General features: G+C 26.0%; 2 protein-coding genes across 3 annotated transcripts in view; one reads left to right on the top strand and one right to left on the bottom strand.

Annotated features, from left to right (window-relative positions):
* The window catches only part of LOC111682489 (inositol-trisphosphate 3-kinase homolog), a 57,484-nt gene that overhangs the window by 28,431 nt on the left and 2,645 nt on the right, over nucleotides 1-26,408 (top strand). The window contains exons 1-2 of one of the 2 annotated variants that reach the window (XM_023444456.2): nucleotides 13,493-13,937; nucleotides 24,919-25,017. In XM_023444456.2, coding sequence (XP_023300224.2) covers nucleotides 13,620-13,937; nucleotides 24,919-25,017 — 417 coding nt within the window. In that variant the 5' untranslated portion in view covers nucleotides 13,493-13,619. Of the gene's footprint in view, nucleotides 1-13,492; nucleotides 13,938-24,918; nucleotides 25,018-26,408 lie in introns of those variants that run through there. The other variant, XM_023444458.2, reaches the window with a different exon arrangement.
* On the bottom strand, nucleotides 800-7,056 carry LOC111682484 (neogenin). The gene is made up of 6 exons (XM_023444451.2): nucleotides 6,694-7,056; nucleotides 6,146-6,625; nucleotides 4,542-4,991; nucleotides 4,319-4,411; nucleotides 1,196-1,330; nucleotides 800-1,135 (listed from the first exon to the last, which is right to left on the bottom strand). The coding sequence occupies exons 1-6, from the start codon at nucleotides 6,905-6,907 to the stop codon at nucleotides 855-857; spliced, it is 1,653 nt and encodes a 550-aa protein (XP_023300219.2). The 5' UTR covers nucleotides 6,908-7,056; the 3' UTR covers nucleotides 800-854.

Here is a 26,408-nt window from a genome sequence, read left to right as displayed (position 1 = left end):
ATTTGCAGTTATAACGTCTGTCGCAAGTATTCTAAATCGTCTCTACCTCCAAAGATAAATCTTCCAGAAGCTAAAGAAACCCCTCAAGAAAATCTTAGTCAAAAGCACATGTCAGTACGCGTGCGCTAGTTAAAAAAACTACAAAGACTGCGTAGAATATTTGCATTAAATTACAATAAAAGTCAATATTCTTGTCAAAGGTCACTAAAAGCCTAACAGGCACACACAAACATATTGGATTGATGGCTGTTACTAGAAGATGCTGATGATAATGATGTTGATGCTGCAGTTGAGAGGAGATGATGGAAGAAACAGATGATCGTTTATGGTATGTGAAAATACTATGGTTATAGAGTGTGTGTGTATACTAAATATAGAATACTAAATGAAATGAATGAATTTCAAATAACTTTATGCACGTTTTTTATGATAATGAAATTCTATATTTTTTTCTATAAAAATATTTCATTTTAATTGCTTTATTAGCAAAATGTTTTGAAAAAAACGAGATCATTTGAAAAAAAAATACTGATGAAATTTTGTTTCTTATCAGTTTTCAGCTGATTAAGTTATTCTAAGTACACATGTACTTAAGACAAATTAAGATTGATATTGATAAGAATTTTTAAATAAAATTAAAAAGAAAACAAATTTTCTGATTATTTAAATTAATGCTCTTTTATTTAATAATTTACTTTCTAACATAAATTTCATTTAGACACTAACAAAATAACATTAAATTTCAAATTCCAAAAATTTCTCACCCAAACAATAGAAAAAAATCACAACAATCTCCCAATTTTATTTAATAATATATTCTTTATTATTATTTAATTCTCCTTAATAATACATTCTCAATGCAAATACAATTTATAAGCAATTATGACTACAATAGCACTTAAATACTGTCGCCAAGAACCACAATTATTGCTAAACCTACTACCAGTTGAGGGATATAAAGTCATGGTGGCATACAGTTTCAAATCTTTATATGGATCTATAGTATTTTCGGCGACTTCTTCCATAGTTTTGTTATTCATTAGATCATTATTATCATCAATAGCTGCGGAATTTGACGCCTCATCATTCGATTCATCAAATTTATCCGATTCAGTGGAATAATTGGGAAATTCAACTGGTTAGGGACATAAGAAATGTTTTATTATAAGATTTGTAAAGATTTTATGTAACCTACCTTCTCCTCCGGTGGCAAAACGCAAAATTTTACTGCTATCACTCCAGCCATAGTGATTACGCGCTAAAACTACCACCTGATAAATACTGGCGGGGTGTAAACCATGCAGGGTATATGTGGTGGTATAAATGGGTCCTGTAAAGAGCGAAGAAAAAAATAAAAAAATAACAAGATGAATTGTCAGTCTCTTAATAGCCAAGGAACAAAATGAATTGAGGATCTTTTGGAAACCAAGAACAAAGCACAAACGTGGGGGTTTACTTTACCCAAAATAAGATCAAAAAGAAAAGATCAGTAGTTGATCCTTGTTTAACAAAAGAGAGAAATCAATTGTAGATCATTGAGAGACAAGGCGCCGTTGATCTTTGAGTGACAAGAAACAAACTTAAAAGCTGAATTATGAATCTCTTTATAGTCAGGCAACAAGATTAATTGAGGATCATTTGGAAATCAAGAATAAATCACAAACGTGGGTCTTTACTTAACCCAAAATAAGCTCAAAAACAAAACGTGATAAGAAACAAACGCAATTTTGTGGATTTCTCGGAGGATCAAGAGAAAAGATCAGTAGTTGATCATTGTTTGAGAAGAGAGATCAATTGTATATCATTGAAAGACAAGGCACCATTGATCTTTGAGTGACAAGAAGCAAACTTAAAAGCTGAATTATGGATCTTTTTATAGTCAAGCAACAAGATCAATTGAGGATCATTTTGAAATCAAGAATAAATCACAAACGTGGGTCTTTACTTGAACCAAAATAAGCTTAAACATAGATCGGTAGTTGTTAAGAAACAAAAGCAATTTTGTGGATCTCTCGTAGGATCATGAGAAATGATAAGAAGTTGATCATTGTTTGACAAAAGAGAGAGATCAATTGTGGATCATTGAGAGACAAGGCGCCGTTGATCTTTAGTTGACAAGAGACAATCTTAATAATATATCATTCAGACCACGATCAATCGTGTCTACTTCGGTAGACAAAAGACAAAGTGAATAGCTGAACTTTGGTTCAAAAAAGACTTGTTCAGTAGTAGATCTTTCGAGAGACAAGAGACCAAACCTGCATCTTTAGCTGACAAACAACAAGCTCTATTGTGATCTTTGGCGGACAAAGAAGACGTTCTATGATGGAAATTAGGTTGTAAAAGAACAAATTCTATCATGGATTTTCCAAAAGGCAAGAAAGAAGAATAAATCGTGGAAAGGAACAAGCTCAAAACTGAAACTGGATCATTTTGTAGTAGAACAACAATCACAATCGTTCGATCTCATAGCAATATTAGATCAAGCTAAATAGTGGATCTTTAGTTGACAAGGAATAAGGTCAATCGAGCATCATTACGAAATTAAGGAAAAGGATCATATATCATGATGCTTCTGTTGAGAAGGAACGAGCCCAGACATGGTTTTTCTCAGGTAACGAACCAGCTCAATCATGGATATTTGGCTGAGAACTGAACAACTAGGAACAAGCTCAATTGTGTATCTTTCAGCAGGCACATTCGCCAATCTATAGTTGACAAAGAACAAGCAGTCAACGAACTAGCTCAATCGTGATTATTTACTGATAACTGAACAACTAGGAACAAGCTCAATTGTGTATCTTTCCGCAGGCGCAATCGCCAATCTTTAGTTGACAAAGAACAAGATTTGGTACAGCTTTCCGTAATCAATGAACAATCTCTACTGATAACTGAACAACTAGGAACAAGCTCAATTGTGTATCTTTCCGCAGGCACAATCGACAATTTTTATTGACAAAGGACAAGATTTGGTAAAGCTTTCCGTAATCAATGAACAATCTCAATCGTAGAGCTTACCGCAGCTGACAGACATACTCAATAGTGGATCATTTTGAACAAGTTTAATTGAGAACCTTCGGAGTTCAAAGAGCCAATTCAATCGTGAATCTTTAGATCTTTCTAACGCCAGAGAACATGCTTAATCGAGGATGTTTAGTTGACCATTAATAGCAGAACTTTTTGTATTATTTCCATCATCCAAGATCACGTTCAATCATGGCACAAGGGAAAAGTTTAATTGGACCACCATCCAAGTTCATGTTCAATCATAGTTCTTTTGTTGACTAGGTACAAGCTCAATCGTGGATCTTTCGTAGTCAAAGAACAAACCCAATAGTTTTTATTATCGAGAGTCTAGATCGATGTTGGATCTTTGATTGACAGATGACAAGCTCAGTTGCTGATCTTGATAAGGAACTGACATCAAGCTAGGTCAATTGTCGATCATGTGCTTCCAATAAGCAAGTTCAATTGTGGTTCTTTTAGTAGCATTAAAAACCCTTAATCAAGAATTTTGTCAAAGAACAAGTCGAGAGACTTGATCGATCTTGGATCTTTGATCGACAGATGACTAGATCAGTTAGCGATCTTCAGGAACTGACATTAAGGAAACTCAATAGTCAATTATGTGTTGCCAATAATCATGTTCAATTGTGATTCTTTCAGTAGCCCTAAAGAACCTCCATCATAAATCTTGTCGAAGTTAACAAATAAGATCAATCGTAAGTCATTTAGTTATCAACGAACCAGATCAATTGTGGATCTTTGAAAAATCAAAGAACAATCTCATAGTCAAACAATAATCATGGATCTTTCTGCTTGTAGATCATTTAATAGACAAAAAACTGTTTTGGCTCTCCTTGTAGCCTAAGAACGAACTAAATAAGGGATCAGAGCAGAATTCATCTTTGGAATCAATCTTTGGGGGAAAGATCATTTATAGATCTTCTTAAATTTAGGGAACTATCTAGTAGTCAAGTAACAAGCTCAATCATAGAAAATTTTGTTACCTAGAAACAAGCTTGATCGTAATTCATTAAATAGACAAGAATTTGTCCCAATTTAGGATCTGATGAAGGATCGAGAGTTATGAATAATAAAAAAAACTTAAACCTGAATATCTCAGTAGTAAAGAACCTATCCATATCCAAACTGTGGGAAACATTTCATGGGTAAGTGTAATATCTCAACAGTTGCGCAAATCACCCACGCAACTTATAATTTGGGGAATTTTGAAAATGTAAACAATAACACTGAACCCCTAAGAATTTCTTTAAAATTTTCGTTTACTTAAATAAAACAACTTAAAATTCTTTACCTATTGATATCGAAGAGGGTATTGTCAGCTCTGTCCATTCAGCGGCATATTGTGCTGTCACCGTAGTTGTAGTCGAGTATACAAAACTGCTGTCTGTGAATGAAATAAAAATGAAAGAAAAAAAAAACAAACATTTGTAAATTCCCCCTCTCAAATTAATCAATTAATCTTAATATACACTTTCATGTTTACTACTTCAACTACTAACTAACTATGTACTCACCAGATGGTACTTGTCTAAATTTAAGTTTAAATTCAATAATTGGCGAATAACTTTCAGTTTGCCACACCAATATATGCGCCGTGGGACTCTGCATGTCAGGGCTAATCTTAAAAGTGCATGGCATTGGACGGAATGTTACCTCCATATACGCACTTTGTACTCCAATCGTATTCTCCGCTCTACACTCATACATACCCATATCAATTTCACGGGCATTTTTAACAATTAAAGAATGTTTCATATCGGAATAGTAACGTTGTGTTGTCGTTTGATTTGGCGATAATTCTTCACTGTCTTGACGTCCAAAGAATGAACCATATATAATGGGTTTGCCTGCATGAAACCATCTAACTTTGGCTAAGGGAGCTGATTCCACGTAGCATTCGAGTTGTAGGCGACCTCCAATTTTGGAATAGTAGATTTTGCGTAAAGTACGAATTTCGGGAGGGACTGTAGATAAATATGTAGGAGGAGAAGGGGGAAGATGTTAAAAGAACAAAACTAACTAATCTATAGTTTAGTACTCTATAGTCTAGTCTATAGTAAGAGTAGAGGCAGGTTAATTTAAACTACTCTATAATCGGGACTTTAGTCTTGTCTGTAGTTTAGATTAAAATCTCAAATCAGATCTATAGTCTAGTCAATAGTCTGCATTATAGTGTAGTCTATATTCTGGATTAGAGTCTAGTCTATAGTCTGGACTATAACCTAGTCTAATGTCTCGACTATAGCCTAGGATTAGAGTGTAGTCTATAATCTGGGCTATAGCCTAGTCTATAATCTGGGCTATAGCCTAGTCTATAGTCTGGACTATAGCCTAGTATATAGTCTAGTCTTTAATATGGATTGTAGTCTATAATCTGAACTGTAGTCTAGCATATAGTCAAGTTTATTATGTGGGCTATAGTCTGCCCTATAGCCTCATCTCAAATCTGCACTAATCAATAGTCTGGATTATAATCTGCTCTACAGTCTGGAGTATAGTCTATCCAAAAGTTTGGACTATAGTCTAGACTATATACTTGATTATAGTCTAGACTTAAGTCTGGAGTATATCTGGGCTTTAGTCTGGACTTTAGTCTAAGCTTAAGTCTGCAGTATAGTTTTTAGTCTAGTCTATAGTCTTTAGTCTGGACTGTAATCTTGACTAAGGTCTGGTCTACAATCTGAACTGAAGTGTTGTATATAATCGAGTCTATAACGTGGACTATAGCCTGCCCTATAGTATCGTCTCAAATCTGCACTATAGTCTTGTATATAGGATGGACTATAGTCTAGACTAACTATAGTCCATAATAGACTAGGCTATAGTTAGTCAAGACTATAGTCTTGTCTAAAGTCAAGTGTATAGTCTGGACTGTAATCTACAGACTGGACTATAGTCTAGTTTAAAGTCTGGACTTAAGTCTAGTCTATAGTCTGGACTAAAGTTTAGTCTATAATCTGAACTAAAGTCTAGTCTAAAATTGTCTAGACTATCGCCTGGTCTATAGTCAGGACTTCAGTTTAGTCTATAGTCTGGAAAATAGTCTAGTCTATAATCTGAGCTTTAGTATAGTCTATAGTCTGGACTTTATATTAATTTATGATCTCATACAACTTACACAACACCACCAATTCCACACCATCCGACACAGCTTGACCACCCACACCATTCTGCCCGATACACTCTATATTTCCCGACATATTACGCGATTTAATTTCCACTATATGTATTTGACGATTACCCACCAAATAATCAATTATAGTCTCATTATTATGAACCCAACTGACGGCCGGTTGTGGCACTCCCTCAGCTTCACAAATTATTTCCAAAACTGCTCCTATCGGTAACTCTATATAACCGCTGGGAGTGGTAGAAATTCTTGGAGCATATTGTACTTCTATGGCATGAGGTTGTAAAGCTTTACCCGTACTAGTAATAATTTCACAATAATATTTGCCCGTATCCTCAGCTTGAACATTCATAACCTCCAGACTACCATTGGCTAGTAAATGTAAACGTTCCATGAAAACTGGTTCTGAGCGTGGGGACTCCAATAGGAAATCTTCTTCTTTTAACCAGCGTACCGAGAGATAAGGCACTATTTTTGTAAAATTTTTTTTTATTAATTTTTTATTTTTTTTCTTTTTGGGCGGGGAAGAAACTTACACTTATAACCACAGGGTAATAAAACATTATCATTTTCATAGGTTTTCACAGTAGTGGGCACAGTATAAAAGTCTCTACTATATAGTTCATCATTTGGCACTAAATTTAATTCTTGAGCTTTAATACGATTTAATAAAGTTAAATTTATAATTAAATAACAAAATTTTGTAATAAAATTCATTTCAGTTGTAGCTAAAGGCTTCTTTTTTAACATAAAACTTTTTTAAAATATTTTTCTTAAATTTTATTCTTCTGTTTAAAAGAATTTTTCTTTTAATTTTAACCGAATTTAACGTTTAAATTAAATTTTACACCGCTTGAGCCCAACGCTCAATTTGAACTGTTTAATTTGAAAATAACGTCACATCTTGATCTTGTCATTTTTTTCTATATTTTGGTCATTGCTTTTCATGACATTTTTTTCGTTTTTGCTCATCACAACAACAAACAACAGCAATATCAAATAAATTGTACAGACTTTACAGAATAGAATTGATGACATACACGAAAACAACAATAACAACAACAACAACTAATAATACTCTTACTTATTTACTACTAATAATCAAATAATTGTTCGCCTGCGCATTTGTTATTGTTATTTTGTTATTGTTATTATTATTCAATTAAGAGACGGACGTGCTTTTATTGCAGAGGTGCAGATAATATGTACTATATGTGTAAAATGCTCCCATTTATAGTATATTTTCTTAAAGTATGTGTTTTTGTTTTCTTACTCCCATTGAAACACAGAGAATGAGTGCTAGAGAGAAAAAAGCGACCTGTTTTATTATTAGTGTTTTCCTGTGACATTCTTTTTCAATAGTCCCCCATCATCATCATCCAATGATTTATTTTAAATACAAAGTATGTTTTCTCTTCTTTTTAGTTTTATTTTCTATGGAAATTTCTTTAAAACAACCGCCTTTTTTTCTTGTAAATACTTTATATTAATTCCAGATTGAACTTTATCTTTTTGTCAGAGAAAAATATATGCACTTTTGTTACTTCGTAATTAAAACAACAAATTTTTAACAAATTTAGAAAAAATGACGGAAGCAAATGCAAATCTATAGGAAGATTATAAAAATTTGCATTTTAATTGAATTTTTTAATAGAGTTTCATTGCACGTAGCGTTCACTTCAAAGGTTATATAAAAAAACAACTATAGGATTAGATAAATACTGTTTGGATTGCAACTTGAACTATACTTCAGACTATAGACAAAACTGTATTCCAGACTTAAAGCGGCACCTTACCCCAAACTGTAGGTTAAACTGTGGACCAGTCCATAGACTTGACTATAGACTAAAATAGATTATAGACTAGACTATAGACTAGAATGGACTATAGACTAGACTATATACTAGACTATTTAATAGACTATAGACTAGACTATAGACTAGACTATAGACTAGACTATAGACTAGATTATAGACTAGACTATAGACTTGACTATAGACTTGACTATAGACTAGACAATATATTAGACTATAGACTAGACTATAGACTGGACTATATTCTACACTATAGACTAGACTATAGACTAGACTATAGACTAGACTATAGACTAGACTATAGACTAGACTATAGACTAGACTATAGACTAGACTATAGACTAGACTATAGACTAGACTATAGACTAGACTATAGACTAGATTATAGACTAGACTATAGACTTGACTATAGACTTGACTATAGACTAGACAATATATTAGACTATAGACTAGACTATAGACTGGACTATATTCTACACTATAGACTAGACTATAGACTAGAATATAGACTAGACTATACACTAGACTATAGACTAGACTATAGACTAGACTATAGACTAGACTATAGACTAGACTATAGACTAGACTATAGACTAGACTATAGACTAGACTATAGACTAGACTATACACTAGACTATAGACTAGACTATAGACTAGACTATAGACTAGACTATAGACTAGACTATAGACTAGACTATAGACTAGACTATAGACTAGACTATAGACTAGACTATAGACTAGACTATAGACTAGACTATAGACTAGATTATAGACTAGACTATAGACTAGACTATAGACTAGACTATAGACTAGACTATAAACTAGACTATAATTTAGACTATAAACTAGACTATAAACTAGACTATAGACTAGACTATAAACTAGACTATAGACTAAACTCTAGACTAGACTATTGACTAGACTGTAGACTAGACTATAGAACTACACTATAGTCCAGATTATAGACTATAATAAAGACCACACAATAGACAAGACTATAGCACATACTATAGATTAGTCTATGCTCCAGACTAAACTATATTACAGACTAGAGACTAGACTATAAGCCAGATAATATACAAGTCTAAGACTTTAGACTGGACTATAAGCCAGATTATATACAAGAATATTGTCTAGACTAAATACTAGACTATAGGCCAGATTATAGACTAGAATATAGGTCAGATTATTGCCCAAACTTTGCACAAAACTATAGTCCTACTGTAGACAAAACTCCTAACTAAATCATATAGACTATAGACGGCAATAAAATATAGCTAGACTATTGGGTAGACTATAGTCTAGACTATATAGAATAGGATACAAACTTGGGACTAGGTTTTTTTAAATATTTAAAATATTTTTTATTTTTCATTATCATTTCATTCAATTTTTTCATTAAATTATAAAGCATTATACGATCATTGACTTTTTTAAAAGTTTAAGGAAAAAAGTATATGCTAACATTTTCGGTATTTTGTACTCTTTAGAATACAAATCTATTCTAATAGAGTATTTACTAAAAAAAAAAGATAGTTTTGTCTTTTGCATGTTAAATTTGGTTGCTATGCAGTTTCTTTTAAATTAAATATTAAAGGCATATGAATTATTTTTTAAATATTTCATTGCATTTTATAACAACACATTTAATTTTTTTTTTTTTTTTGGGTGCCAAAGAATTATTATTTTATTTTTATTATCAAATAGAATGCAATAAATCAATTTATTTTATGAAAAAAATGAATTCGGACTTGATTTTCAGTAGTAATAATAAAAAATAAGTAGATTGAAGGAAGAAAGTCTCGAAAACAAGCGAATTTTATGTTTGCAGAAGTAAAATACATGTGGCAACACTTTAAACGAGGTGTAAACAAAAAAAAGGAAACAGATGATTTGACAGGATAAAATAATGTAAACAAATGTGGTTTATTTTATTAAATATAATAAAAAAAATACGTTTTATAAAAATATTGTTTTTTATTATATGCATGTTTGTTTCATACAAAATTAATTGTACGATTTTAATTAAAATAACACAAACTAAACGTATAGTGTTATATTATTATTATTATTATTATTATTGTATCATCAATAAATAATGGAGACCCCAACTCAAAAAAAACTGGATGAACGTGAATAATTGTCTATGCAAAGTATACACTCCAGCTACTTTTGAATAAAAAACAATACAAACGTGATTATTAGTTTATGTTCTTACATATAAATATGTATATATATATATCAATTAATTTTCAAATTTAGTTTCATTTCATACAATCTAGTTTTTTGTTGCTGTATTTTTTTTATTAAAATTCTATAAATAAAATAAACAATGAAATAAACTAAAATCTGTATCCTCTTGCGAATGTTCATTAATTTGAAAAGTGACATTAACACGTTCATCAAAACAAATTAAATTATAGATAGATAGATTGATAGATAGATAGATAGATAGATAGATAGATAGATAGATAGATAGATAGATAGATAGATAGATAGATAGATAGATAGATAGATAGATAGATAGATAGATAGATAGATAGATAGATAGATAGATAGATAGATAGATAGATAGATAGATAGATAGATAGATAGATAGATAGATAGATAGATAGATAGATAGATAGATAGATAGATAGATAGATAGATAGATAGATAGATAGATAGACATAAATAGATAAATAGAAAGTTGATTGTTTACTTAGTTATGTAGTGGGTTGGTTAGTTACCAAGTTAGTTAGTTAGTTAGTTAGTTAGTTAGTTAGTTAGTTAGTTAGTTAGTTAGTTAGCAACTTAGCCAGTAAGTTAATTGCCACAATAATAATAATTTATTATATTTAAATAATTGTCATAATTTAATTATAGTAAAATTAATGCAAAATAATCTTTCTAAAAGAACATGCCATCAAAATTTGAGAATATTATAACGACATTTCTAATTAAATTTCAGAAAATTTAATCTCTAATATTAAGAAATTAGAATAAAACAATAAACAAATTAAGCTAAAATAAAACTTCCCTTATCACTGAAACAGATTTGCTGGGGGGTCTTGAAAATCTCATGAAAACAAACAAACAAGAATCAAAAATTTTGAAATTTTTCTTAAAGCTGCGTTCACACCTTTCAAATGTTTGACTTTGACACTTTGATTTCCTTTAAATATATATTTATCTGCACAAACATAATATATGTAACTTTGACTACATCAGTTCAGAACGTCTTTATTATTTGTTTCGACATTATTTGCAATTACAAAAATCATGCAGAATCAAAAATAAATTCACAAAAATTTGTGGTTTTGTCTTTTTCATCAAATATTAGATGGTCTGAATGTACCTTAAGATTTTTAGTTGCTATTCGTTAACGAAATGTTTATTATTGAAAAAGTAATAAATACTTTTTTGGTAAATAGCGGAAATGGGATTTTTTCTTTTTTGAACAATTAATCTCTTAAACGTGTAAATGACAATAAAAATATGTTGCATTGTTATAAAATACCATGAAATAAATGCAATTTTGAAAGATGGCGAAAGAAGAATATCTATGTTCCCACTATACTAAAGTCTATATAGTCCAGACTATGTACATGCAATTGCCTTCACCACAACCAAGACTACTCAATATTACTGACTACTATAAACTATTCTTTGGACTAGATTATAGTAATTCCTATAGACCAGAATATAGACTATTCTATAGTCCAGACTAGAGACTATTCTATAGTCCAGACTATAGACTTTTCTATAGTCCAGACTATAGACTATTCTATAGTCCAGACTATAGACTATTCTATAGTCCAGACTATAGACTATTTATTCTATAGTCTAGACTATAAACAATTCTATACTCTAGATTATAGACAATTCTATAGTCCAGACTATAGACTATTCTATACTCCAGACTATAGACTATTCTATAGGCCAGACTATATAGTCCAGACTATAGACTATTCTATAGTCGAAACTATAGACTATTCTATAGTCCAGACTATAGACTCTTCTATAGTCCCGACTATAGACTCTTCTATAGTCCCGACTATAGACTATTCTATAGTCCAGACTATAGACTATTCTATAGTTCAGACTATAGACTATTCTATAGGCCAGACTATAGTCCAGACTATAGACTATTATATAGTCCAGACTAAAGACTATTCTATAATCCAGACTAAATACTATTCTATACTCTAGACTATAGACTATTATATAGTCCAGACTAAAGACTATTATATAGTCCAGACTAAATACTATTCCATACTCTAGACTATAGACTATTATATAGTCCAGACTGAAGACTATTATATAGTCCAGACTAAATACTATTCTATACTCTAGACTATAGACTATTATATAGTCCAGACTAAAGACTATTCTATAATCCATACTATTGACTATTCTATAGTCCAGACTATAGACTATTCTATAGTCCAGACTAAAGACTATTCTATAATCCATACTATTGACTATTCTATAGTCCAGACTATAGACTATTCTATAGTCCAGACTATAGACTATTCTATAGTCCAGACTATAGACTATTCTATAGTCCAGACTATAGACTATTCTATAGTCCAGACTGTAGACTATTTATTCCCTGTTCTTATTATCCGGTTCTTTCACATTTTGATCATGTATTGTCTACACTTAATACAATATACAATATTTATGCTTCATTTTAATTGACTGCTGTAATAATAACGATTAAATGATAACAATTAAATAAAGACTCTTTTATACTCTTTAACAACTAAAAAAACGATTGAAAACAAATTAAAACACTTTAAATTAAAAGCAAATGTTTACAAATGCATTTATATAGTATTGAAACGAAAGAGAGTTTACGAGTGATAATAAAAAGAATGAGAGAGATAATTAAAAAAAAAAAGTAACGAGTAAATAACGACAACGAACGAATGACAGAAATTAGAAATCGAAGAGTAAATACAAATCAATATTAAATTACAAAGCAAAGAGACAATATGTGCGACTGATTGTTTATGGTGGTAAGGGAGGGTGAAGAATTATAAACAAATAGCTAGAGAGTGTGGGGCACATTCGTTTTTAAGCACGATCTTAAACGAATTGCTGTAGTTTTTGTGAGGAGTATATGTTGGGGAGCTAGCGTTTGGCTGTTTTTAGCAAAACTCGCTGTTATAAACGGAAACCAGTTAGTCGTTACGCTACGAGCAATTGTTTAACACACAAAAATAAACCTCCGTTGAGGTAAAACAAAAAGAAAGAAAGAAATAGAAGATTTTTTTTTGACTTACGTGCAAGTTATATAGTAAAAAAACAACAACTACAACAAATGTTATTAAATTAAAAGCTAAATACTTACAATTATTGCATAAAAAAAACAAGTTTCAATGAAAACTTGCTGACGAAAAAAGAAAATAGATAAAAAATATTTTAGTGAAGACCTATATAAAACAACAACAACAAATAATATAAAAAGTTTTGAGATAAAAATTGTTATAAAAAAAACAAAATATTTGAAAAAAAATAATGTTGAAATTTTAAACAAAATTTAAAAGAAAATTAACTAAAAGTTATAAAAAAGCCAAAAGTACTTAAAATTTTTTTGTAAAAAGGAAAAACTTTTAAAGTGTTTCTTAAAAAAGAAAAAAACAACCACAAAAAAACAAAGTATGACTTCAACTATATTACAAGCTCCTGCAACAACAACTACAACAACCACAGAATCTAGCAACATGGGTTGGTCTCATGATAAATTGCGTTTTTCTTGCGTTGACAACATTGGTTTAAAACAATTATGGAAACTAATTGCATTGGATACAAATAATACAACAACAGCAGCAACAGCTGCAACAACAACAAGAACAACAGCAACATCTCCTAATACAACAACAGCAATTATGACAAATACTGTTACACAAACTGATAACAAGAAGAATAGCAATAATAAAAGTTGCACTAACAACAACAACAATAATAACAATAATGAGGTAAGTTGACATTTGACGGGTGATGATAATGACAAGCATTAAATAACAGTTTTAGTTATGTAGCGTTTTTGTTAACACTTTTAAACTAAAAATTTTAGTAGATTTTATTATATTGAAGAAATTTAAAGAATTTTTTAGAAAATTTCAAAGATTTTGAATGACATAACAAAAATATAATAGACAAATTTTTTATAAAAAGCTATAGTTATAAAAAATGTAAAATTTTAAAGAAAAAAGCTGTAGTTTTCATAAAATTTAATTTTTTTTAAGAAAAAATCTAAGTTAATAGTTAAAGTTATAAACAAATTATTAAATTTAGTACAAAATTTAAAAATTTTTATTGAAACCTTAAAATCTTATTTAAAAGTTTTAAAAAACTTATAAAAATTTAAATTTAACAATTGAGTTTAACTAAAACATAGTTGTATTTGAAGCTTAAAGAAAAGTTACAAAACTTTTATGTATTTGCTATTATAGAATTCATAAACATTTTTAAGAAATTTTTTATTGACTTTTAAAACATGTGAAACTACTTTCCTTTTTTTAAGTGTAATTAACATATTTCTATTAAGCTTTATTCTATTTTTTTTAATAATATACAAAATTACTGGGAAAAACATTAATTTTCTTCTAAAACAAGAAGTTTAACTTTAATGCCTTTTCAAACAATCTTCTTGTTAATTATTAAGTATGTAATATCACCATTTTAATTCATCTATATATTGACTTTATTTATACCAAATTTTATTAAAATCACAGCTTTAGTATAGATGTTAATGGTTAATCTCTATTTTCTTAGCAAGCAACAAGTTAAATTAAGGGGCAACACTGTTTTTATGTTTAACATTCCTTTGAAAGTTTGTCAAATTATGTAAACAATGTTTTTGCTACCTTTAACAACACACATATACACACACTCCCCCTAAAGAAAACAAACCAAAATATAAACAACTTTCTTCTTCTTTAAGATGAGTATTATGAAAATTTGCGGAAAAAGAGAGAGAGAGAAAGAGAAAATATCCTTTGCTAGCAAAATTATGTAAACAATGCACACACACGCAAACATACACATGCAAAACAAACCTAAATGAAAACAAAACAATTAGCTTCTTCTTTTTCATTTTAAGAAGCATTACTTTCTTTTACATAAAACTGTCAAATTATGTAAACATTACTTTTTGAAAGTTAAACATAACAATTATCTTCTTCTTTTTAAAAAAGAAGGAATACAAATGTTATTAGGTCAGAGAAAGAGAGGAACAGTATGGTAAATAAACTCTATGCAAACCACAAACTACCTATAACAACTTTCTTTGGTTTTAAACGAAAAAAAGCACATCAAAAGGAAGTAATGAAAAGAGGGCGAGACAGAGAGAGAGTGTTAGGAAGGTTTAATGTTTACTTTATAAACACGGATATCCGTTAAATGCCATTGTTATGTGTAAACCATTAAAAAAGAGACTTTTTATTATTTGTAAAATACATGACTGGCATAAGAAAATAATAATAAATTTATACTTTTACTAATAGCTGAAAGTTATAAGGGAAATCTAATATTTAATATTAAACACGTATTAAGTTAAATAAACCACACATTTCAGTTTTTTTTTCTATATTATAAATGTAAATATTTCGCCATAAGCTATTGAAACAGACAATTGACGTCATAAATGTGCCAGAAACCAACAAAACCGAATGATGATGATGAGAATGGTATGTGTGGTTAAAGACAAATTAAATAAAAAAAATATAGAAAGAAATGAATCATTTAAACAAAAATTTCTTTTTGTAGAGCGGGGGGAAAAAGTGTTGTAATGGCTGTCAAGCGGGTTTTTAGTAAAAAAAAAACTGATTAAAAAAAATCCAAGTTTTTTAGTAATAAAGGGGTTTTAAACTCAAGCTATAATTAATTAATTTTATTAGTCAAGATGAATTGATTAATTTAAATCCCCCTTAAAATTTAATTACTTTTTAATTAAGATTATTTATTTAGGCAAAAATTAGCAGCACGTGCAGCAAGTGTAAATGTACTTAAAACAAAATTATTTAAATAAAAATTTTTAAAATTTATACAAAATTAGAAAAATTTTTTATTAATATGATTTGTTAAAGTTTATCTTTGAACTTTAATTTGCCAATTAAAAATAGCTTTAAATTTTCAATTTCTTTAATTTAAATGATAAGTTTTAAAAAAAGAACTGTTGTCAATTGTTTATATTTGTTTTTTAAGTCAAAGGTGTGTTGTTATTATTTTTTAAATATTAAAAATTTGAAATTTTAATTTATTTTTTATTTAGTTATTGTTTTATTTATTTTGTTTTGCTTTTTTTTTTTGTTAAAATTTCTTAACAAAAGATAAGAATTATAAAATAAAAATTATTTTATAATTATTATACAAAATCACGTACTATTTTGCTAAACAATGACTTCCTAAAACGAGACCCTGAATAATTAGAACTTTTTGTTATTATAATAGTTTTTTTTTATTTATTTATAAATAAATAAACAATATAAGTTACTACGTGTTTAATTGTAATGAAGAAGAGCCATTAAATAAACCATAAAAAGAAAACTTTAAAACTTAATAAAAATTTTATAAATTTTAAAGATTTTTTCTAAGTAAATAGGAAAAATTTTCTTCTAAAACAAGAAGTTTAACTTTAATGCCTTTTCAAACAATCTTCTTGTTAATTATTAAGTATGTAATATCACCATTTTAATTCATCTATATATTGACTTTATTTATACCAAATTTTATTAAAATCACAGCTTTAGTATAGATGTTAATGGTTAATCTCTATTTTCTTAGCAAGCAACAAGTTAAATTAAGGGGAACACTGTTTTTATGTTTAACATTCCTTTGAAAGTTTGTCAAATTATGTAAACAATGTTTTTGCTACCTTTAACAACACACATATACACACACTCCCCCTAAAGAAAACAAACCAAAATATAAACAACTTTCTTCTTCTTTAAGATGAGTATTATGAAAATTTGCGGAAAAAGAGAGGAAAAAAAACCATAACATTTTACTTATTAATGAAATCGTAACATAAATTTTATAAAATTCTTATGATTTTTTAAAAAAATTCTTTAAAAATACTTTAAAATCATTTATTTATCTCGTTTTTATTAAATGTTTACATTGTTTGTTTTTCTTTTTTACATACTGTTTTGTTTACCTATGTGGCAACTCTATTAATGTAAGGAAATTGACAGTTAGATACAAAACAGTGATGCCAATTGGGAGTTTTACTTTTCTTAAGCAGGAAAACTAATAAATTAGCAAAAATTTCAAGTTAAAAGCAAAAAATATGAATTTTTTTATAAGTTATGTTAATTTTATGTAAATTTTACAGAATTTTAATAGAAAAAGGATTTTCTAATAACTTTTGCTTATTTTTTTTAATATTTCTTAGCTAATTTTAACTTTTTTTCTTAACTAAAGTTATTTTTAGTTTTTTTATTAAAATTTTATGCTTTTATTAACTTTTTTTATGTAACCGGTTTTAAAATTAATAAAAATTCACGATGAATTTTAAAAAGTTATTTTTAGACGTCACAATTAATCTAAAATTTTAATTATCAAAATTTAAAATCAGTCGTAAAATTCAGCTATAAAAACTCTAAATTTAAGATAATAAAAAAATATAAAGCTAAAATTAGTTTTATTAAACAACTATATTTAGCATAATATAGTATTTGTTTTTCTAATGAATTTCAAATAAAATGAAAGGAAATTTAGTTGAACTTTAGCTATCAAAAGATTTTAAGTTTAATTGTTTTTAAATAAAATTCTTAAAAAAAAACTTTGTTATTATTTACATTTTAAAAAGTTCATTTAACTTCTTAAACTAAAAGTTTTGTTCTTTTTTTTCAAAAAACTTATTATTATTAATAGTTAATTTTTGTGCATTAATAATCAATTATTTCCGGCATATATTTCTTATATTTAATTGTAAAATTCCCACGCCTCAAATAAAGCAAAACAATAAAAACCTAAACAAACAAGTTCTTAAACTTTTTAAACAGTTTTTAAATCTTATAATTTTTTTATTTAACTGTCAAGGTTAGCCTAGCACAATTACGTTTAAAAAACTTTATTTTTTCAGGTTTTGAAAAAAATGATAAATTATAAATAAAAAAACAAATCAAGGGTTATTGACGTCACAAACAATTTTAACTTTATTCTTAAGTTTTTTCTTTAAATCTATTTTTGTCTTAAATGTCTGTCAAAAATCTTACTTTTATTAACACATTTTAAGTTACGTTAAGTTTTTTTACAACATTTGCGGTTTTACAAGGTTTTTCTGTGGTTTGTCTTTATATCTCATTTTAAAACATTTTTTTTCATGTTATTATCTTGACTAGACTATGTAGATCTAGAACTTTGTTTGTAGTTCATTTAACTCAAGGTTATTTGGAATAATAACTTAACAAACAGGTTTTGTTTTTGTAGTTGCAAACAAAACAAAAAATTATAACAGTTTTAATTATAAATCAAAACTTTGACAGATTTCTTTAATTATTTAACTTTTTTAAAGTTACTTAAAACAATTTTTAATATTTTTTAACATTTTATTTTAATTTATAGAAATTTTATAAATTTTTTTCGTTAATTTATATAAATTTTTTAAAAATTTCTATTAAATACTTTACAGTTTACTAGTTTTTAACATTTTAAGCGTTTTTCTTAGTTAACTTTATTTGGTAACACTGTTTGAACTGTCAAGATACAAGTAAACATAAAAAATAACGGTATTTAAGACTTTTATTCTTTCACGCACATATTCGCTACATGTTGGTAAACAATCAAGCTGGCAACATTGTTTATAAGTTAGGTAAACAATAAAACTAACGGTTAACTAAATTCTCAGTAGTTACACTCTCATTTCTTTATAGTTATAAACATAAGAGCAAATAAAAACGCTAAAATGGTCAGTGTTGTAAAATAATGCAGTTGAAGTGTTCATTTAAAAATATTTCTTTAAATATGGAAAATTTTTAAACAAAATATGCCTAAAACAAATAAAATTTAACAAAAATTCCCATTTTAAACACGTTGAATTTAAAACAAATGTTTGATTTAATAATTATAGATAAATATTAAAAAATAAAAAGAATTTTTTTGAAGAAAAATTCCTTTTCTTTTTAAATACAATTTTGTAAATAACAATATTAATTACCTTATAAATAAATATTTGTGCTACATTTACCTCAATTTGTTAAGAAATTTCCTACAAAAAAACACTATCCTTAAGAAGAATATTTTTTTTTTAAATTTTCACTTAAAAAAGTTAATAACCTTGTCTTTATTTTAACTTTTTTTAAAATAAAATAACAAAAAAATCTTTAAAATCAATAAAAAAATTTAAGGAATTCCCATAAAATCATATGAATAATAGCACAAAAAACACTTGTATCTATTTAAATAAAAAAAAAAATGCTATAAGAATAAACATATTTTTTAAAAAAGCTAATAAAATAAATAATTTGAAAACAAAACAATTCTTGTGGATGTCATAATATTTTTTTATAGATTGTTTAAAAATTTTCACTTAAACACAATTTTCTGAATGTTTTAATTAAAAAATAAAATTTTTTTTATTTATATTTTTAAATTACAGTTTCAGGAATTTATCGTTTTCTTAATAAACTTGTTTATTTTTTATATTTTTTTATTGTTAAGGAAAGCCCCAGCATAACCTAACTTAAACACTAATAATGACTAATTTATAAGTAATTTATTTTCAACTAATTAGTGTTTAGAAATATATATAAAAAAATGAAATATTTACTCAACTAACTGACAGCTACAACTAATTTAAAACAATTCCTTATAGAAATATTTACAGGTGTTTTAATTTGTAATGAAAATAACTCAATAATTTTATTGTTTTCTATATAAAAAAAAGAAATCTATAAAAAATGACGTCAAACAATAATTAAACTAAACATTTAATAATTTTTTCAAAAAGAAACCTTTTTCAACAAATGTAATTATTATAATTTTTTTAAATTTGTTTTACATATTTGTTATTGAAGAATGATAAACATGTCATAAAATGACTTTTTAAAATTTGCCCTCTTTGTAAATATTTTACTTATTTTTATCATTTTTTTACGTTATACATTAAAATGATAATATTAGAGTAATTAAAAACATCTCTTTTTAACAAGCTTTTCATTTAATATTTTTTTAATGCATTATGTTTGTTTTTCTTTAACAAATAATACGTAAAAAGATTATATAGTTATAAAATAAAAGTGCCAAGCAATGCAGTATTTTTTAAAAGATAAAGTTTTAATAACAGATAAAAAACATTGACTTTAAACTTTTACGCGCTAATATTCTAATAATTATTTATTTATTTTTTTTTTTTTGATATTTTTGGTTAAAGATTTTCTCTTTATTTTGCTAGAAATTCCATTATTTTTCTACTTTATTTTCTTTACTTAAAGTTTTTCTCTTTTTTTTTCTTGCTGTTGTGTTGTTTTTACATTGTTGTTAACACTGTTTAAAGAGTTGCCACTATTCGTAACACCTTAAATTTTCTATTTATTTTTCTAGAAATACCGTAATTTTTCAACACTATTTTCTCACTATATTCTCTTCTTTTGCATTGTTTTTACATCGTTGTTAACACTGTTCAAAGAGTTGCCACTATTTTCACTACTATTATTTTTCTACTTTATTCTGCTACAAATAACGTTATTTTTCTTTCCTCTTATTCTCTTCTTTTCTTGCTGTTGTGTTGTTTTTACTTTGTTTAAAGAGTTGCCACTATTCTCACAACTAGATTTATTTATTTTCTCTTTATATTGCTGCTATTTTTATTTTGCAACATTGTTAACACTGTTTACTAACATACCGTTATGTTAATGCCCTGTTATGTTTACTTTGCATATCTTTCTCTGAGAGTGACATTTTCAAGTATTGCCACTTAGACTTTTCTTAGAAAAACGCTTATTTTTCTTGAGAATTAATAAAAATAAAATTAAGTAAATTTTTGATTTTTTTTAATAAATTTAAAGAAAAAAGCCTAAAATTTAACTAAATATTTAAAACACAACATTAAATATTTGTTATTTAATATAAAAATTAAATTAAATTCAAAAACCAAGTAAATTTTATAACTTTTAACAAAAAAATCTTAATAAATTGTAATCATTTTAGTAATTTTTTTTTAAATATCATAGTTTAACCTTAAAACTAATGATTCAAAGTTGATTTTACCAAATAAAAACATTAAAATTATAAGAATATTATAACAAATGATTAAAAACATGACATGATATTGATGATTCATTATTTTTCAAAAAAAATTGTACGATGACCGAACCCCTCTTAGCAAAAATATATATCATGTTTGGTGTTTTGCTTTAAAAAATGCGCAATATTATTAAATAATATAGCGATGTTTTTATACAATATTATTATAATATGAATACACTATTTAAATGAATATTTATAAATTATGAGAAAACAGAACAATACCTTTTTCAATACTTCAATAACTTATAGCTTAAATTGCCATTTTTATAGTAACAAGTCATTAACATTTGTTTTACCTAGAAATATGGTTAAATATTTGTAAAATGTTTAAAATATATATACATATATATTGTTTGTGGGTGGTTTTATTAATTTGCAAAATTTTTATTACTTTCATTGTTGTTTTTTATACAAAACAGGTTTTTGCTATTAAAAAAGTAATAATATTTAATAAAAAAATTTAAATAAATTCTTAATAAAAAAAATATTTTTAGAAAATGAGCAGTTTTGTTTGTAAATAGTTCAATTTAATAAATAGTTTATTAAGTTATGGTTTTTAACTGATTTTATATAATCAAATTCTAGTTTTTTATCTTTGTTTGATAAATACAACTTTGCATTAGTTGTTAATATTGTAATTAAACAACAAATAATGCTAACAATCTTCTTTTCATACATTTTAATAGACATCAATAAAACAAAACAATTGGCATCACTGTTTAACCTTAGAAAAAGTAGTAAACGTTTAACAACACTGCAGATGTTTAACATGCTGTCGTGTCAAACAAAAAATAGTTGGCAACACCGGTTTAATGCAACAAAAAGTAGAGAAAACATAAGAAATTATGTTAAGGCAAAGAATTTTAAGTCAAAAAGTGTAATAATTAGAAAAACTGCTTAAAATCAGTTTAAGTTGCCAACTATTTATAAGTTTATTCCTTTTTAACTAAAGGGTGTTTATGATTTCTCAAATTTTTAATACTTTTCCTTAAAGTAGTTATTTTTAAACTTGTTTCTGTAAAGATTTATAGTATTTGTATGTAAATTTGTTTTTTTTTTGTATTTTACTAGTTATTTTTATTACAAATTCTTACACGTTTGTGTAACTTTAAGAAACTAGTCGCCATTTGTTGGCATATTATGGGAATTATAAAAAAAATTACAATTGCCAAGTAAATGAAACATGAAATGAATTTCTAAAATGCTATTTAAAAATGCAAACAACTTAAGGTAAGATTAGCATTACTAGTCTAAGAAAAAGTATGTAGAATAAAAATAAACAATAAATTAACATAAATATGTTAATTTTTTCAGAAAATAAAAAATAAAATGTTTAAAAATTTAGAAAATTTTTATTTTTGTGTAAAAAAAGTTTTTTTTTTACAATTTTTATTTTAATTTTTGTAGATATTTCTTTAATTTTTCTATTTTACTTCTATTTTTACTTTGCTAAGCTCTCCCTAACTTTTACTTTTACGTTGTTGTTTTGCTTAAACGTTGTTTTATTTTGACATCTCTGCATATAATAGTGTTGCCCATAAGTTGTAAATGTTTAAAAACGCTAAGGAACTTGCTTAAGTTAATCTCTTGTTTAAAATTGTTATTTTAAAGTATTGCCTATTATTTTCCAAGAGAATAACAACAAAATTTTAAATAATTGTTAATTTTTTTGTAATAAATGTTTAGTAAATTATATAATTTATTTAATATTACCTATTATTTAGAGCTTATACAAACTATTATAACATTCATGTTATAAAACCGGAAATATTTATATTTTTTTCAACTGTTTAAAGTAATTTCTGTAATTATTATTAAATTTATACAAAATAAAGGGTTTAATTTCTCAGCAAAGGTTAAGCTAACAATTAAAAGTTATATTAATAAAAATTTGTTTAAACAATAAATTAATTTATAAAGAATATCACACATTACTTTGTTAACACGTTTTACATATTAAACTTTTAATAGGAAAAATAACTTTTTTTTAAATTTACCGCAAAAAAGGCGTAATACGTAGTAAATTATTAACGAAAAAAAAAAAAAAAATCAGAAATAATTTTTAAACTTGAAATTATAAGCTTTATTATTGGATAGTAGGGTGTTAAATATTATAATTTTTGTTAACAATTTTAGATTTTTTGTTTATTTTCTTTTTGTTAAATGCTTTTTTTAAATTTATGCAAATGACGTCAAAGAGTGTCTCTGCAAAATTACTAAGTATTCATTAATTTATATTTTTTTGAGACCAGTTTTTTTTTAAGTTAAAAACCAACGTCAGCATTTTGTATAAAAACCCCTTTAGCATATAAAATTTTTATTATATTTTTTCCAACAATTTATTTGAAAATTTTGTCTGTTAAACTTATTTTTTTAAATCCTGCCCAAATTTAACAAAATTAAAATTATCTGAAAAAAAGTGAGAAAAAAAACTTTTACATTTAAACAGCAGTTATTAAGGTCAACTTTGACGTCACTAGCTGTTAACTAAACAATAAAAAAATTTGTTCACTACACACAACTACAGCAAAGAGAGACTTTCAACAACAACTAAAAACAAAACTAACAACTAAATTAAAAAACACACACAACAAAACTAAATTTGTAATACATATTAACAAAAAAAATTTAAATAAATAAACACTAAATCAAATTTTATATAAAATTTAAAACTATTTAAATGTAAATTCATTATAAACATAATAAATTTGATGGCATTTTAAACAAAAATTAGTTTAAACAAACATAAATCAGCAAATAACTCATTTAAACTGATAAAAAAATGAATTTTAAACACTTGCCAACACTTTAAAGAAACAAAAATACCGTTATTTATAAAACAAACACTTAACAAGGCAAAAGCAACAAAAACTGTAATTTTTGCATAAACAAATAGTTAGCAACATTGATGAAATGTCACTCAAGCAAATAATAACACTTTACAACACTTACATAAAAATGCTAGCTATACAAACTCTTTACAACACTAAATAAGTGTAAACAAACTTAAGGTAAACAGCATAAACATAAAAATGACACTAGACATAGCAACCTGTATAGATTTAAGCAAATAACGGTAATTTTGAATGACAAATTAAGCAACTCTGTTATGTTATACATTTTAATGCAAGTTTATTACAATATTTTTGTGTTTTTTTAGTTAAAATTGTTATAAACTATTTCAAATTTAAATTGTTTTTATTTTTATCAAAAAATTGTCATAAATTTTTTGTGATAATATAAAACACTTAAGTGGTTTGGTTTTTCTCTTTATTTGTTAAAACGTGTGATAAGGTTGGTTAACAGATAAAAAATTACTTTTAAAATGTATATTTTAAATGAATAAAAAATGTAGTAGTCTGTTGTTTTGTTTTTTTTTTAAATTAAAAAGAAATGCCTTATTAAATTTAAAATCATAAAATTTAATTTTAGTAACTTACTAAAATTTCAACCATAAACAAGTGAAATTAAGAAAAGTTTAATTAAAAGTGAAAAAAGAAAACAAAATGGCAGCTAAGGTAGTGTAAAGCTAAGAAAATTTAGGATTTTAATATTGCTTTAAAATATTCAAGGATTTTTTTTAATATTTAAAAAATCTTAAAAAATTCTTTGTTTTTTGTAAAATATTTAAGTTTTTATTCAAATTTTCTTTAGTTTTTTCAAAATTTATTTAATTTTTTTTTATATTTTTCTTTGTCGTTTTAGAACATTTCCTTTGAGAATTGTGAAAATATTAATGATTACTTGGGTCAACGTGATTTTGATGCACCCAGCCGCATGTCTTTATTAAAATTTCTGGCAATTGTAAGTATTTATTATTATTTTAAACCATTATTTAAATAAAATTAACATTTTTAACAAGTGTTAATTATAAATTACAATATTTAAGCAAAAATGTGAAAAAAAATAAAGCAAAGAAAGTCTGTCTTAAAATTGAAAGAAAATTTTCCATGAATGGAAGTTTTTGCAAAAGCCTTTTAAGAAAACAAAAATCAATAAAAAAATACAATAAATATTTTAAAAATTTAAGAAAATAAACAAAAATTATAATAAACAAATAAATAAACTTTTGCTTTTTTTAATTTAAAACTTTTTGCTTAAAAATTGATTTTATGTTTACAAAATATTAAAAAAATTTATAGATTTTTAAAAAAGTTACCACGCTAAGCTTTACAGTGATATATAAACAATTTTAGTAGATTGAATTTTAAATCTTAAGGTTCGTTCTCTAAAATTCTTCTTTTATTAGTAAATTTTGTTTAAAACTTTAAATGAATAACAATTTCAAAAACAAAATACATATTTTTATTATTAGTCATCGGGGCAAAATAATTGTGAAATTATGTTAATTTCATTTTTATTTTCTTTTGTATAAATTTCTATAAATTATTTATGATTATTTAAAATTATTTGTGCAATTGTATTTAGTTTATACACTTTAGAATTATTTCATAAACAAACACAACAGGCTTTAAGGTTTGACGTGTTTAGCTAGACATAAGTGTGTCCAAAACAATGTTAATGACATTTCATTATGAACTAGAAATTTGTATTTTACATATATGAACTTAAAACTTCAATATAGTATAGAAAAACAAAAAAGCTTTAAAGAAAATTTAAAAAATTTGTAATTTTGCTTTTGAATTGTGTTTTAAGCTTTTCTTTAACGGTTTCACAACTTATTCTTTGTTTATACATTAACCATATGTAAATAACTGTCACATTTGTTTATTGTTTACATTATACTACATAATCATAACAACAACATTTTGTCAATATATGAAATGTTGCCAGAATGTTTAATTAAACTCGGCTTGTTTAGCAATGTTTTAGCGATTTTTGTTTAAGACTTTTGAAAATTAAAGAAATTTAAGAAAATTTTCATTAAAAACCATAAAGAAAAATTACAAAATTTCTTTAAAATATTAAAGAAATTAAGCAATAGTTTTAATTTAAATCCAAATAAATACAAATAGGTTTCTGTTTATAAAAAAAAACTGTATAATCAGCTATAGAGGAAATTTCCTATCATTTATAACAAAATAATTAACCAATAAACAAACGTCAAAAAAGAGGGTGTGTCTAAGTTCTAATCAATGCAGTTTGTTTTATTTTTAATTTAATTTTATAAAGTAATTTTTATTTTTCATAATTTAACAAATATTTTACCTTATAAAATAAGATTTGCAAGGTAA

This window comes from Lucilia cuprina, chromosome 2 (assembly GCF_022045245.1).
Source record: "Lucilia cuprina isolate Lc7/37 chromosome 2, ASM2204524v1, whole genome shotgun sequence".
Lineage (NCBI taxonomy): Eukaryota > Metazoa > Arthropoda > Insecta > Diptera > Calliphoridae > Lucilia > Lucilia cuprina.
The sequence above is the reverse complement of the archived record's forward strand: the minus strand, read 5'-3'. Positions and strand labels throughout refer to the sequence as shown.